This window comes from Miscanthus floridulus, chromosome 17 (genome assembly GCF_019320115.1).
Source record: "Miscanthus floridulus cultivar M001 chromosome 17, ASM1932011v1, whole genome shotgun sequence".
NCBI classification, from domain to species: Eukaryota; Viridiplantae; Streptophyta; class Magnoliopsida; order Poales; family Poaceae; genus Miscanthus; species Miscanthus floridulus.
In genome coordinates this window covers 90,191,004-90,207,204 of record NC_089596.1, presented here as the reverse complement: position 1 = coordinate 90,207,204, position 16,201 = coordinate 90,191,004, and the positions used below count along the sequence as shown (strand labels likewise).

General features: G+C 49.6%; 1 protein-coding gene and 1 pseudogene across 1 annotated transcript; one reads left to right on the top strand and one right to left on the bottom strand.

Annotated features, from left to right (window-relative positions):
* Positions 1-4,220: 4,220 nt before the first annotated feature.
* Positions 4,221-4,889, bottom strand: LOC136515957 (vegetative cell wall protein gp1-like). The gene has a single exon (XM_066509396.1). It carries the CDS (start codon positions 4,887-4,889, stop codon positions 4,221-4,223), a length of 669 nt encoding a protein of 222 aa, XP_066365493.1.
* A 9,443-nt stretch (positions 4,890-14,332) lies between these two features.
* Positions 14,333-15,586, top strand: LOC136515956 (uncharacterized; annotated as a pseudogene).
* Positions 15,587-16,201: the final 615 nt, after the last annotated feature.

The following is a 16,201-nucleotide window of genomic DNA, read 5'->3' as shown; positions in this document are numbered from 1 at the left end:
CTTGAATGCGGGAGGTTGCGGCTGCCTTGGTGGTGAGTTGGAGTGGTCCTCAGTGCCCGCTTCCGCTTGCCTTGCTCGTGCTTTGCGATGTATGCCGGGTCAAGGTACCTGTCCATGATCCTCGACCATGCCGATCTATGTGACATGCACCACGAGGCCGGCACCTACACATCATCAAGTGTTTGACATATAAGAAGATCAATTCTGGACCTACTAAATCTCAAAATGAATCAATATTATTCACCTACCTGAAGGTACTGCTCCTTGGTCAGCGCCACATTTCTTGCGCCGATTTTGTTGAGGGGCTCTTTCTTGATGGACCTGTAGTAGTCGACGTGGGCCTGGAGTCGCGCCTCGTGAATCATGTCACCGACGTACTTCTTATAGGCTCGGTGTGCCGTCTGATCCGCTAGGGTCTCTCTACCTTCTTCGGCCTTGAAGTACCTCTGCATACAAACACGATGTATCCGTTCATTATTTCAATAAAAGACTTAAGCAATGGAGGAGATGTATTGAGCTATGTTGTGAGACACTTACCCAAAAGTCCACCAAAACCCGCTCCTGCTTGTTGTCCTACTCGTCATCCGAGCTGAGCTTGTACCTGTCCCACGACCAGGCCGGCTCCCACCTACCCTCTTTCAAGTCCACAAGGCCGGGGAAGTGTTTCCTGCAAAGACATCCTAGGACGGTAGCGGGGGTGCGTGGGGGGTCAAAAGCACCTGACAGAACTAGCTAGCCCCTGCATAAGTTATTACAAAAAATTATCAGTTTCTCTTTTGATTTTCAACGTATCATATGAAGTACTAGTGATAACATCTATAGTTACTTACCTTCTTCCCACAGGACGAACCAGTGGGCGTCGGTCAGGAAGCGGAACCAAAGGAAGGCTTGTGGGACCTCGTAGGTAGGGAGCCGACTGAGCAGAACTGTCCTCCGTCTGCTGAGTCCCCTCGTCCCCTGACGGAGTGTCTGTGGTCGTGCCCGTGGCCGCCATGTGGTCCTCTAGGGTAGGAGATGGGTCCTCTGGCTGGTCGAGAGCCAGGGGAGGAGGCGGGTCCCTCCTGGGGCGACCAACGGGCCTGCACAGGCCCCCCCAACCATGCCTCGGTCGGGAGGTGCACAATCAGATGCTGCATCGGCAAGAAGAAGCCAGGTGGAAAGATCTTCTCAAGCTCACAGACCAACTCAGGTGCCATAGTTTCCAATTCTGTAATGACGGTCGAAGATAGCTCCTTGGCACAAAGCTGGCGAAAGAAGTAGCTCAACTTTGCCAACACTAGCCAGACATGCTCAGGGACATAGCCTCGAACCATCGACGGAAGTATGTGCTCAATCCATATGTGGTAGTCATGACTCTTCATCCCGTTGACTCACAGAGTCTCTAAGTTCACTCCCCTGCTCAGATTCGCTACATACCCATCAGGGTACATTAAATTCTTGATCCATCGAAGTACTTCCCTCCTTTGATCGATTTTCAAGACATAGGGGGCCCTAGGCCTTCTCCACTGCTTTCCTGTTGCAGGAGGCCGCATCTCCAGGTTTGGCCTATCGTACAACGTCGCCAGGTCTACTCTAGCCTTAGGGTTGTCCTTAGACTTGTTAGTGTCCATGAGCGTTGCCCAAAGTGCCTCAGCGATATTCTTTTCAGTGTGCATGACATCAATGTTATGGGGCAGTAGGAGGTCATCGAAATAGGGGAGCCTCGTCAAGCTGGACTTATGAGTCCACATATGTTGCTCACCATATCCCACAAAACCACCATCTTCGTTGGGCACGAGAGCATCTATCTGAGCACGAACCTCCGCTCTAGTCCTCAAGTGCAGTCTAGGGTCCGTCACTTTGACACCTTTCGTAAAGCTCTTGACGTCTTCTCTGAATGGATGGTCAAGAGGGAGGAATTGACGATGTTTATCGAACAACGAATACTTGCCACCCTTCTTCAACCATATGAACCTCACAGCTTCCTTGCATATTGGGCATGGGAACTTCCCCTGAACACACCAGGCGCACATTAACCCGTACGCCAGGAAGTCGTGCAGGGAGTAGTGGTACCAGACGTGCATTTTGAAGCTAGTTTTCATAGCTCGGTCGTATGTCCACACCCCTTTGACCCAAGCATCGATCAACTCATCTATCACAGGCTCCATGAAGACACCCATATTACTCCCCGGGTGTCCAGGGATTATCAACGATAGGAACACGGTATGCCGTTGAAAGGAGACGCGGGGGGGAGATTCAGGGGGATGACGAACATGGGCCAACATGTGTATGGTGCAGCCATCATGCCATATGGATTGAACCCATCTGTTGCCAGCGTGACACGTACATTACGAGCCTCCTCTGCTTTGAGAGGATGCCGTGAATTGAAGTACTTCCATGCATCAGCATCGGATGGATGTACCATCTTCTCAGGATTGTATCGTGTGCCGTTTTTGTGCCATGTCATCTGTTTCACGGATTCCTCGGTCATGAATAGCCGTTGGAGCCTCGACAGGAACGGAAGGTGTCGTAGGACTCTCATGGGGATCTTAAACTGCCTCTTCTAGCCATCGCCTGAGTCTACCTCCACGTACCTGGAGGATTTACACTTCGGGCAGTACTTTGCATCCGCGTGTTCTTTTCTAAATAGGACGCACCCCTTCGGACACACATGTATTTTGTCATATGGCATCTTAAGTGCAAGAAGGAGCTTCTCTGACTCGTACAAGTTCTTTGGCATAATGTGTGTCTTCGGTAGCCTTCTCGACTTAGGTTTAACTCGGCCTTCAACCCCATTACGCGACCAATGTCATCCAGCTGAGAAACATTAGTATGATCGTGAAGGGGTCTCTGTGCCGAGTCCAACATCAGGTAGAAGGCATCTACGGCAGCCTCCATCTCCTCCTTGTCACGTCCTTCAGCGAACTGAGCTTGGTGCGTGTCATCCAGCATGTCTACTACCCCGGCATCATCATCGAAAGCCTCGAGCCGTGGTCTCACTACCTCCTCCCTGATACGATCGGCTTCACCATGGTGGATCCACCGGTGGTAGCCTAGAGTAAATCCAAACTTCACAATATGTTTACCCATGGTTAACCTATCTTTCCTTCTTCTATTGTCACAACCGCTGCACGGACAAACCACTAGAGAATGGCCTCCAGCACTCTCGCCAAATGCATGCTGTAAGAATTCTTCGACCTTGACTATAAACAGCAAGTCGTAATCGTGCTCGTCTCTCCGGAGTGTGTACATCCACTCATGGTCCTCCATCCTTTAACAGACGTATCAGCACATATGAGTCACCATCAATTGCATCTACGTGGTGTCCCTACTCTCTAATAGGTGAGGATATGTCCTAATCCCACCCGCGGATCCGTAGATGAGGTTAGTTTCCATGCTCCGCTCCTATCCGAGATGGAATTTCGGCAGCACCTCCCTGTTGTTCTCCCGATACACGTCCTGCAAGGGAGAGTGTGTATCCAGAGAACAACAGGGGGTGATGCCAAAATACCATCTCGGACCGGAGCGGACCATGGAAACTAATCCATCTACGCATCCGCGGGCTGTCCAAAAAATGTGGACAATCCGAAATAGAAACGCTCGCAGATATGCAAAGATCTGCATACCTCCAAAGATATCTCTTTCGGACGGGAGACGCCTAACTAGGCTACACCGATCTACGACGACAGACAAGCGGAAAAAGAGATGATTTATACCTAGGGTGTCGGTGAAGTTAGGCTAGCGAGGCAGTGGTGAGTCGACGCAGTGGTGAGGCGACGCAGTGCAGGCAGACCCGTGACACCGACGAAGATGATCGGGGACCTCCGGGTCACCTCCGACAGGTCCTGCTCTGCAAAAGAAGAAACACGACACTATAAGTTCAAAATTTCGGCAGCACCTCCCCTGCACGGGGAGGTTTCCAAAACCTGCAAAAAACAACGGCACGAAGGTCGACAATCACAAACGGCACGTAGGCCGATAAGCACAGCGGCACGAAGGCCGACATCACAACGGCACGAAGGCCGACAAGCGGAGAAAGGGTGGATATACCTTGCCCACGCTCGTAGGCGGTTCGGTGACGGTAGGGGTGTCAGCGGGACGGGCACGCGGAGAAGACGGCCGAGGCACCTCCTCCTTCTTCCTTTTTCTTCTCTTTTTTCCTTCTCCCTCTTCTTCCTTTTCCTTCTCTTTCTTTCTCCTCTTTTTTCTTCCTTCTTCCTTCTTCTCCTCCCTTCTTCTTCTTACTGCTGCTTCCTCCTCCTTCTTCCAAGCCGGCGGCAAGAGCAGGGGAGCACGGGAGGCGCGCGGGGCCGGCGCGTGCAGGGGAGGATGGCCGCGCACGCCGGCGGTGGTAGCACGTGTGGACGGCGGCGGCGTGCCGCGCTGACGGCAGCGGGCAGCGCTGACGGCGGCGGCGCGCGCGCAGCCGGGCGGTGCGGCCGGGCTGGGGGGTCCTCGAGGGCGGGCGTTGCAGGGGCGGGGGCACGCGGTGGCGGGGACTCGCCGGCGTGGGCACGCCGGGGAGCTGCGCGGCCAGGCTGGGGGGTGCTCGGGGGCGGGCGATGCAGAGGCGGGGGCGCGCGGTGGCGGGGGCTCGCCGGTGTGGGCGCGCCGGGGAGCCGCGCGGCCGGGCTAAGGGGTGCTCGAGGGCAGGCGATGCAGGGGCGGGGGCGCGCGGTGGCGGGGGCTCGCCGGCGTGGGCGCGCCGGGGAGTCGCGCGGCCGGGCTGGGGGGTGCTCAGGGGCGGGCGATCCAGGGGCGGGGGCGCGCGGTGGCGGGGGCTCGCCGGCGCGGCGGAGCGGGGGTGGCGGAGCTGGCGGGCCGGGGATGCGCGGCGGGCGTCGGGACCGAGCAGAGCGAGCGGGCGGATAGGGTTCTGGGGTGGGGGGGATTTTGGGCCGGCGGCCCATCTTCTATTGGGCCTTTGCCGAGTGCTCCAGAAAGGGGCACTCGGCAAATTTTTTTTAAAAAAAACATATTTTGCCGAGTGCCAGCCTTGGGCACTCGGCAAAAAAAAATATTTTTTTAAAACTTATTTTGCCGAGTGCCAGCGCTAGGCACTCGGGAATTTTTTTTAAAAAAAAATCAACTTTGCCGAGTGCCCCTTGGGCCGGCATTCAGCAAAGCCAGGGCACTCGGCAAAAAAAAATTTGATTTTGGGCCCAAATTTTTTTCTGTGGCCTTGTGACAGTATTTCAAACTCTATTTTAAAATTTGGTGCAATTTTGACATTTTTTGATATATTTCATTAGTTTATTTCGTTTCGTCGAATTTTTTTGGGATATTTCAAATTTGAACTGCAGGTACATGGAATAATGGACTTTGGTCATCCAAAAATTAATACTCATGATATTTAGGGTATGTTTAGGCCGTATCCAGGAATTCACATGAAATCTCGAGCATCTCGTTGACGTAACATGTCGAGGTAATTGCCGGAAATGTGATTTTAAATTATATAAAATGCAAACGAAGTCCGAAAATCACGAAACTTGTTGAGGCGTCGTGTTATCGCATGTGGAGGCTGTGGTAAAAAATTGTGAAGATGTCTGGGTTTTTGGCATCCGACGTCACAACTTGCTCGAAACCTTCACAATTTTTTACCACAGCCTCCACATGCGATAACACGACGCCTCGACAAGTTTCGTGATTTTCGGACTTTGTTTGCATTTTATATAATTTAAAATCACATTTCCGGCAAGTACCTCGACATGTTACGTCAACGAGATGCTCGAGATTTCATGTGAGTTCCTAGATACGGCCTAAACATACCCTAAATATCATGAGTATCAATTTTTTGATGACCAAAGTCCATTATTCCATGTACCTGCAGTTCAAATTTAAAATATCCCAAAAAATTCGACGAAACGAAATAAACTAATGAAATATATCAAAAAATGTCAAAATTGCCCCAAATTGTAAAATAGAGTTTGAAATACTGTCACAAGGCCACACAAAAAAATTTGGGCCCAAAATCAAAAAAAAAATTGCCGAGTGCCATGGGGGGCACTCGGCAAAGTTGATTTTCAAAAATAAAATAAAAAATTGCCGAGTGCCTGGCGCTGGCACTCGGCAAAATAAGTTTTAAAAAATTAAAAAAAAAATTGCCGAGTGCCCAAGGCTGGCACTCGGCAAAATATGTTTTTTTAAAAAAATTGCCGAGTGCCTGGGGCTGGCACTCGGCAAAATAAGTTTTTAAAAATAAAAAAAATTGCCGAGTGACATCCGTTAGGCACTCGGCAAAATCTGACGGCAGGTGGCCGCCGTCGGCACTCGGCAAAGCCCAGCTTTGCCGAGAGCCAGGCTTTGCCGAGTGCCTGGCACTCGGCAAAGCCACCTTTGCCGAGTGCTTTATTTTGCCGAGTGCGGCACTCGGTAAAATATTGCTTTGCCGAGTGCCCCGATAAAAAGCACTCGGCAAAGTCTCAGGCACTCGGCAAAGTACAGTTTTCCAGTAGTGCACAAGGTATCGGCCCTTGTGGGGGGTTTAGTCCCACCTTGATTGTTTAAGGTGTGTTAGATTAGATGGATGTGAGCCGTTAGGGTGGGTTAGATTAGATGGATCTGAGCCGTTTGGACTCTGGGGTGTTACACACTAAGGATACAATATACTGAAAAACATGCAAGTGAAAGCGATGTTGTTGCCATCGGTTTTAGCAACGCCAACTTAACTAGACGATAAACAAGTGAAACAAGAGACACAAGAGACAAAGCAATGTTGCTGCCATCGGTTTTAGCAACGCCAACTAACTAGACGATAAACCTCTTATATGTCTGTCAAGTTCGACCATTTTGCTGCTAGGCTTGCAAGATCATGACAAACTCTAAATTCCTCAAGTCTTCTCGCATGAATAGTAAATTGTTCAAAGTTGATCTGTTATACCCTCCTGATCGGAACAGAAGAAATCATCAAAATATGTCAAGTTATTAACCAGAGGCTGGGAGTGCCTTCCAAGACATTGTATCAAATTGATATGTTATCCTTAGAATTTTTAGTAAACTCTTGGTTATCAAAAAAAATCTATTGAGTGACTCGTCCTGATGCTAATACTTCATTGTGACAGCAGACAGTACTATTGGCATTTCAAGGTACTTTCCCTTCTGATTTTACCCACTGTAATCACGCTCTGAATTCAGTGCTTCACCATCCTCCAACCAGCACACACCTATGATTCTAGAGTTTGTAGAGGAGCACGGGCGTGGATGTGTAGGCAAGCAGAGATGGCTCGCTGTCTGCGTCGCTGCTGGTCGGCAGGGTTACGATATTGCGATGGCAAGTAACGTGACCAAGCCATGGTGATATGATGACCTCGCATGTGGCACGGCACATATGATGTCTCCACCACTGACGCTCGTTGCCAGAGTCGAGGATGATCACCCCCAATATACACAGGAATACACACACGAACGCAAGTGGATTTTGGTGCTGCAGCAACAGCAGAGTTTTCTCGACTCTATAAATAGAAACTATACAAGATCGTGGCTTTGAACAATTGAACACCACAACACGCCCACGCACGCCATGGCCACTACGACTCGACAAAAGAACAAGGAAGCAAAGGAGAGCCACTATATGAACATTTGTATGCGTCTGGCTTTACAAAGATGCTCCCGATTTAACTATGACCAGGCACAAGTTATTGTCTTAACCCAAAATAGATGATCAGGAAGGAGGCAAACCGAGCCAGGATTATCTAACAACACATATGCATTTTTCATATTGGGTACGAGAATTAGATTGCAATAGAGTCAAAGAAACATAATTCAAGTCAAATTATCTGCTATGGAGTCACACAAAGAGAAGTCTAAAATGACAAATTTTAGTTTGTGTCACTAGTACCTATCTGAGAATTTCAGCACGGGCAACTACTACTATTGTACTTTTTTTGCTTTGGGTGTGCGTGTTCAACTAAAATTGTGAAGAGGCAGAACCATATCCTTACGTCGATCCGAAGCGGACCGCACTCGGTGGGGCTTTCCAGCAGCCTTCAATCCATCTAATTGTACAGCTCGGATTCCTCGTGCCTCCCATTTCTAAAAGGTTTTTGGGTGGAACTTTGCATGGATTACACTGCACCTCAATTCTAGCTTGCTCCAGCTAGGGATCCATGTTTTTCCCCTATCAACTGGTATAGTCTTCTATTTTAACGTTGGCTGGATAAGTAGCTAGTGGCAATCGAGCTTTACAGGCACATGGACTGATAACTCAATGGCTCAACCACTCGATTGATAAATGGCTCAGCAACTCATCAAGGTGGTGCGCACAAAATAATAATCGAATCTCACACCGAGGACAACTCAATTTATGTCTTTTTCTGTCCTTAGCTTGTCGCATGCCAAAGCACGAATATATATATATATATATATATATATATATATATATATATATATATATATATATATATATATATATATATATATATATATATATATTCTGTACAATGGTCAAATAATATGTAATCACAGAACTATGACAAAGGCATATCCATACACGTTGGGGCAGGAGCAGGGAATGAATTAAGTTGAGGGGTGGTGAAGTGTCAAAATAGGTAATGTAGGTAGCATAGAATTTAAATTGAAGTTGTTTTTATATACATGCAAGATGTAACGATTTCCATTCGACGAGTACAAAACATATAAGCAAGAACATAAAAATATTATATACATAATATATTTATATAAGAAATAAAAAATTAAGGATAGAATACTGAAAATATGCGAGTGAAATAAAGAGACAAAGCAATCGACAATGAAGCTTCAATTAGGTCTAGGAGACCTAGGTAATTGCACTTTCCTATCTTTCTTTTTTTGAAATACTTCCTTAATTTTCTCAAGATTAATTCCTCTGAAAATCTCTCTCTGAATGTAGCAAACCATTAATTCATTAAGCCAAACATCGAACAACTTGTTGCATAATTCAGTTTTGATAACCATCATTGGCAAAAGGCTTTTTCAACCTATGTTGTTCCCACCCATAATAGCAATGCCAACTCAACTACACAATAAACCAATGGGAATAAAATGTGTATGTCAAGTTCGACCATTTTTTGCTGCCAGGCTTGCAAGATCACGACAAACTCTAAATTCTCAAGTCTTCTCACATGAATAATAAATAGTTCAAGTTGATATGTTACATCCTTCTGGCTCGAGCAGAAGAAATCAAAATCATCACAATATTTCAAGTTGTTAGACAGAGGCCGGAAGTGTCTTTCAAGACTTTGTATCAACTCGATGTATTATCCTTAGATTTTTCAATAAACTCTTCCTTCACCAAAAAAAATGCTATTGAGTGACTCAGCCTTAATCTATTGAGCAACTTGCCTTGATGCTAGTACTTCATTGTGATGGCAAGCAACACCAAAAAGAAAAGAATGAGCTCTGTTTTGGTGGTTGAAAAGTTTGATCCTCTAGCTTGCCAGCCATGCCCGGAGTCTCGAGTCAGAGGAGGTGGGGTGCACTACTGAGGCTAGAGATGGAGGCCAGAGTTTGGAGTCAGAAGGACGAGAGGAGGTGGTGGTGGCTCCGGGGCTAGAGACAGAGGAGGTGGGGTTAGGGCAGCTCCAGTGGTGAGCCGACTTCTTCAGGAGAGATAGTGCCACCTACGCCATGATTCCCTGCATCGAAAAATTGATTCAAAGTTCTCTAGTCGTGAGTCGATGGTGCAGAGACTTGGGGGCCCTCTGACGCGACAGCAGCAGGAAGGAGATGGCCTCACCAGGACCTCAGGCGGACAGAAAAAATCATTTTCTATTGCTAATGCTCGCCGATGAACCGATGCAAACTTTTGCATCGACTCTCCTCTCTCTCATCCATGGTTCGGTATGCTCCAGTGGTTGAATCGACTCATGCTGATGACATGTAGGACATTGAGTCGGTTTGTTTTCCCCACTGGAGAAGCCCTTAGAGGTTGAGTCCATGGCGAAGGAGATAAGGTTGGGAGAATGATATCTGGATGATTTTACATCCAACAGTTAAAAATCTAACAAGTTTATTCCCAAGAAATATGTTGACATATAAATAGCAACTATCAAATAATCTAACAGATAAATAATATGGGGGGCTTACTTGAAATCCAACATGATACTGGATCTAGCCTTGCATCACATAAGACTAGCCACAATGTTGCTTTTTACCAATGCTAAAACAGGAGAAAGAGTATTGAAGCATCAAGTAGACACGTTGTAGGGACTGATGCTAAACCAAAATTTCCATGTAGAGCCACATGTCTGTAGACCCCAATTTCCATGTAGCAAATGAACTGAAATTTGTGTTGTGTACAATATGGTTTTTGTTTCTGATAAATATGTATGTCATAACATGAAGTATCTGAAGGCACAGATTGTAATCATGCTCTGAATTCAATGCTTCACCATCCTCCAACCAGCAGACGTATGGTTCATCTAGAGTTTGTAGAGAAGCACGGGCATGGATATCGAAGCAAATAACATGGTCAGCAGGGTTGCGATTGCGATGGCAAATAACATGGTCAAGCCATGGTGATGACCTCGCATGGCAGGGCACATATATGACATCTCCACTGCCGGCGCCTGTCGCCGGAGTCAATGGTGATCACCCTAATGTACACAAGAACACATATGCAAACACAAGCGATTTTAGTGCTGCAACAACCGTAACGTTTTCTCTTACTCTGTATTGTTTTAAGTGAAATTTTACAGTGCTTTGAAACAACTAGAGCCATCCATTTGAGTAGATCTAATGGTTATAAATTAAGAAGAACTAATATAGAGGAACTTAAGTTGTGAGCCGGAACCAAAATCATGTGGGCCAGGAATTAGTTTTAGAATAAATTTAAAGGTTAAATTAATGAGGTTTGTTACAGTATGTCATACGTCTAATGGAGGGCCCAGGAGAGGGCCCAGGCCGGCTAGGTCTGGGCTGACCGCGCCACCAGGAGGGGGCGCAACCAGCGGAGGCGTGGCCTCCCGCCGCGCCACCGACATCCAGATCCAGGAGGATTAGGATTAGCTTGCTTGGAGGATAAGTTAGATTGCTTAGGGGCAAAGTCTCACAGGATTATAAAGACAGGCTATGTAACCTTTCAATCTTAAGCAAGAGTAGAATAGGCCAACGGCCTTCTATCCCCTCCTCTCCCTTCTAAGCCTCGATCCTCTTCCCCTACGCCTCTCTCCCCTCCCCATAGCTGATGCCTACACCTCCCCTAACCCTAGCCGCCGCCACCCAGCGCCCCTCCCAGCAGGGCTCTGACACTGGTATTCGGAGACCAGATGATCCGATGGCCACCACCACCAAGATCATCGACATTGATGCAGTCTGCAACAGCTCCCACAACATCGTCGATCAATTGGCAAAATTGGGCGACAAGTTCTTCGACGTCAACACCAGCAGCAGTCCACTGCTGCCCGATGCCGCCGCACCCTTGTTGCTCGTTGCACCCCGCAGCGACCATGTAACAAGCAGCATCGCCGCCAACCTTCCCTGCAGTGGCCTCGCCACCAAGCTGATGGACAACGACGCTCGCCTGAGCAATAGCGAGCATGCACGTTCCAAGGAGGACCTCGACATCCGTAACATGACCAATCGTTGGAAGACGATGTTTGACAAGTTCTTCGCTCGCCCCGACAATTCTCCACCAATAGCAGATCCACCTCAACCAGAGATCCCCACTTCGGAGATCACGTACAAAGGAGTTAGAGCAGAGGTCTTCCTCAAGCCCTATCAACGATCAAGCAAAGCCACAGCACGAGGACGCGCTGTCTGGACAAGGGGGAAGAGATGTCATACGTCTAATGGAGGGCCCAGGAGGGGGCCCAGGCCGGCTAGGTCTGGGCTGACCGCGCCACCAGGAGGGGGGCGACTAGCGGAGGGGCGGCCTCCCGCCACGCCGCCGACATCCAGATCCGGGAGGATTAGGATTAGCTTGTTTGGAGGATAAGTTAGATTGCTTAGGGGCTAAGTCTCCTAGGACTATAAAGACAGGGGCTATGTAACCTTTTAATCTTAAACATGAGTAGAACAGGCCAAGGGCCTTCTATCCCCTCCTCTCCCTTCTAAGCCTCGGTCCTCTTCCTCTGCGCCTCTCTCCCCTCTCCATAGCTGACGCCTACACCTCCCCTAACCCTAGCGGAGGCGTCAGGAACGTACGTGAAGATTGATGCCAACTGAGGGCCCGTTCGCTGGTCTGGTACCCGGCTGATCCTCCTCAGCGAACACTGTTCATCAACCAGCCGCTACAGTGTTTCTCTCTCACAAAACCAGCCAAGTTTCAGACCATCGAATGGGGTCTGAAGCCGCAGTGCCGCACTCGTATTCAGAATTTCAGACGCTTGCCACGAATTCTGATAGAAACTTGCATTATATTATATTGGTGCTGTTTTTTTCCTGTTAATTCCAGGCGTCTCACCTTCTCAAGTACGACTCGATGCTCGGCACCTTCAAGGTCGACGTCAAGATCGTCGACGACACGACCATCAGGGCCGATGGCGAGCCCATCACGGTTGTCTCCAGCAGGGACCCTCTCAAGCTCCCATGGGCTGAGCTCGGCATTGACATCGTCACCGAGGTACAGCCCTCCCCAATGCAAAATGTACATCCATGTTCTAGTCACCGCGGACATAGTAAGACTGACAGTTCCGAACTGTGTCCTGAAGAGAACCGGAGTCTTCATCGACGGCCGGAGGCAGCGACGCAGGGAGCAGCGAGATCCTGCAACGTAGGCAGCAGCGAGTCCCCATAGTGGAATTGGGTTAGGGAGTTAGAGATTGTGTACCGGAAAGGAAAAGTACTAAATTGCCCTTAGACATAATTAATTAATTTTCTTAATTAATAGCTGCGTAAATAATTTTCAAGGAAGGAACCCCCGGTTCCTCCCAAACACTGTAACAAAGCTCTAAAAATATATAAATAATATATAGCCATATTTGCCCGTCAAATTGATATTTATCACTTAAATCACTGTGGCGCCTGATGTTCTAGTAAAAATTAAAATAACATGGGGGCCTCCACATCCGACGTGATGCTGGATCAGCCCCCTGCTTACGCACCCATAGGTATGCCTCATTGCCTCAATCATTGTTTGGCCTCTATTTCCAATGCCTCACACTTGCAACATATCTCATCTCATGCCAACTTGAGGTAGACTAAGCTCCTATTGTCAGTTGTCACCCTCCCCATATGTAGCAAATAGAAGTGACAAGAAACAATGGACATGACTACTAAGAAGCACTAGTATGTGAATGCTATGAATGTACGAGAACTTATAAGTACTAGTATTTTAGTATTTCACTAGTGGGTATGTCAATCTATTTTATCATGCTATCTGTTGTAACACGGCTTCGGCGGGTGACGAAGGCCTCTGACAGCAAGGTGTCGCCAAGGCGTCTTCGACCATCTTAGGGCGGAGACCTGGCGCTGACTAAAGGAACTTTCCTGGCTATGCTCGTAGGGCACTACACGAGGCTCGGCGGGCTTGTCGCGAATTCCGCCCAGGCCGGGCGCAGACACCTCCGACCTATGCTCAGGCGGACGCCGCCCAGCCTCGGCTCATGGGCGTCTCCGGCGATGAGGGCGGAGGCCGCTTTACCTCTGAACTAATTAAACAAACAATCTTGCCTAAGTGTGTGCAGGTACTCAAGCGTAGGCGCCCGTGGTCCGCGCGAGCGCGCCAGCATGGCCCCCACGAGGTCAGGCGGAGACCCACGGTTGACGTCTCCGACCGGACCGGTGGCGCCCGTGGTCCGCGCGAGCGCGCCAGCATGCCCCTGCGCGGCCGGGTGGAGACCCACGGTTGACGTCTCCGACCAGACCGGTGGAGACCCGCCAAGACGACGGCGCGCCCCCGATGACGTAGGCCAGCATCGGGAACCACGGCCCCCGTGTGGCCGGGCGGAGGCATACGGACGATGTCTCCGACCGAACCGGCGGAGACCCGCCAAGGCGACGCGCGCGTCCCTGAAGATGGAGGCCAGCATCGGGAACCCAGGCCTTTGGGCCAAAGATCGAGGCACGGTGGGCCGGCCGCTTATGGAGGCCCGTTACTTGGAGACGGTGTGGCAGGATTGCCCCGCAAACAAGAGACCAGTGGCGGAATATTCCAGTAATGTATTGTAGCAGTTGAGGGGCATTGTAATAAATTCTGTCAGGGAGTAGTTGAGTCCTATAAATAGGGAACACTTGTAACCGTGCGGATGATGGTGAATGAATTAATGAAACCCTAGCTTTTCGTGCCAGCCTCCCACAAGTTCACCTGTCGTGCCTATCCCGAGCCTCTGCCCGAGGGCGACACCTGGCGGGCGGAGGCCCCTGTCTCCCTCACTCTGTCCGGAACCACTAGTTCCAACATTGGCGCCCACCGTGGTTTGGCCAAGACAAACCAACGATGGCAGGGAAAAGAAAAACCACCACCAGAGCAGCAGCAACCACGGGTCAGAGAGGAAGGCCTAGGCGCACCACCCGTAGCACCTACGCTACCTCGCCAGCGGAGGATGGCACCAGAGCAGATGCCCAGGGTCAACAACTGGAACCCCAACATCCAGAGATCCAAGATTCGGAGGCCCAACCAAACTCAGGTACAACACTCGAGCAAGAACTGCAACAGCTGCAAGCACAGTTGCAAAGAGCGCAACAAGAGAGGGACAGAATGGCAGCAGCATTCGCAGCTAATCAGCAAGCCACTCAAGCGTCAGCACAAGCAGCAGAAATAAGGCAGCAGTTGGCAGTCCTACATGCTGAGATGCTAAGTATGCAGCATGCAGTACCAGCGTCAACCTCCGCGATCCCAGCCTCCGCAGCAACACCAACCGCAAACATGCCTCCGCCAGTGACCAGCCCAACCACGACGCCATCTCAGGCGATGCGGAGGCCTATCGACCCCAAGTCCCCACTCTCTGAAGGCATACAACAATCGCCATGGCCAACGGCGTACAAGCCAATCACACTACCAAAGTTCAACGGAAAGACAGACCCCCATCAGTTCATTATGAGTTACGAGGCAGCAGTAGCCTCCGCCGGCGGAGACGACGCCGTCCTGGCAAAGTCATTTGTTATTGCTGCCGAAGGTGACGCGTTGGCTTGGTATTCCATGCTCAAACCAAGCACAGTCTACTCCTGGAAAAATCTCCGGGATAAGATATTGGCAAACTTCAAGGGGCTAGCAGCACAGTCGCTGACATCCACAGATCTGTTACAATGCAAACAAATGCAGGGAGAGACACTACATGACTACTTTGGAAAATTCATGCAACTAAAGGCGAAGTCACCAGACGTCCCAGAAGAGATCGCCATTGAAGCAGCGATCAAAGGGCTCCGAATCGGGCCGTTCGCAGCACACCTAGCAAGAAAGAAACCAACTTCCATATAGCAGTTGTACGACGAGTTCGAGAACTACTGCAGATCAGACAATGACCTCCGGAAAAGGCTGGAGGAGCAGGGTCAAAACAGACAGTAAAACAACAGCAAAAACTCACAGAAGAGCTATGCGAACCAGAACGCATCAAATCAGAAACCAGGCCAGGGGCAGGTGCTCAGCATCGAGGGTCAACCTCACCCCGTACAAGGGCAACTGCCAGGGCCAGTAGGGCCAGAGACCCAGACCAGGAACCAAGGTAGGCAAGGCTACCAAGGCAAAAACTAGAACAAAAACCAAAACCACAAACAACGCAGGCCATATTGCGTTTTTCACGGCGAAAGCGCAGGGCACAGCACCAAAGATTGTCCGAAGACAAAGGAGACACAGGAAAGAATGAAGAACAAGCAGACCGCCCAACCTTCGGCATAGCAGAACGCAAGAGAGGTCAACACCACCTACACAACTGGCCACCAGCAGTACTGCCCGATGTACCCAGCGCTAAACGCAAACCAAATACATCCTTCCACACTGGCCTCCGCCTATTACCTAGAATTCCTACCAGCATGGCGGTCAGCGCCCTCGCAACAGCCCCCAGTGGGCAACTATAGGTCGGAGGCAAGCCTGACCTACATAAACCCAAAAACTCCCCACATAACCTACCTCGAAACAAACCAACCGCCACAAAACCAAAGCAGGTTCGTGTATCCGCCGCAACAGCAGCAAATGCAACAACTACCTCCGCCACCACCTCACAACCAACCCCCAACACCAAAAAACGAGCCAAACCCAGAAAACCAAGTCAACCCTCATGGAGCACTGCCAACAATAGGCATGATACTGCCAATCACCGAAGGATCATCAATGGAGTTTCAAACGAAAAAGCAGAAAAAGAATCACCTC

Coding starts and splice junctions, on each gene's coding strand:
- LOC136515957 (XM_066509396.1), bottom strand. CDS start 4,889: ATGGGCCGCCGGCCCAAAATCCCCCCCACCCCAGAACCCTATCCGCCC.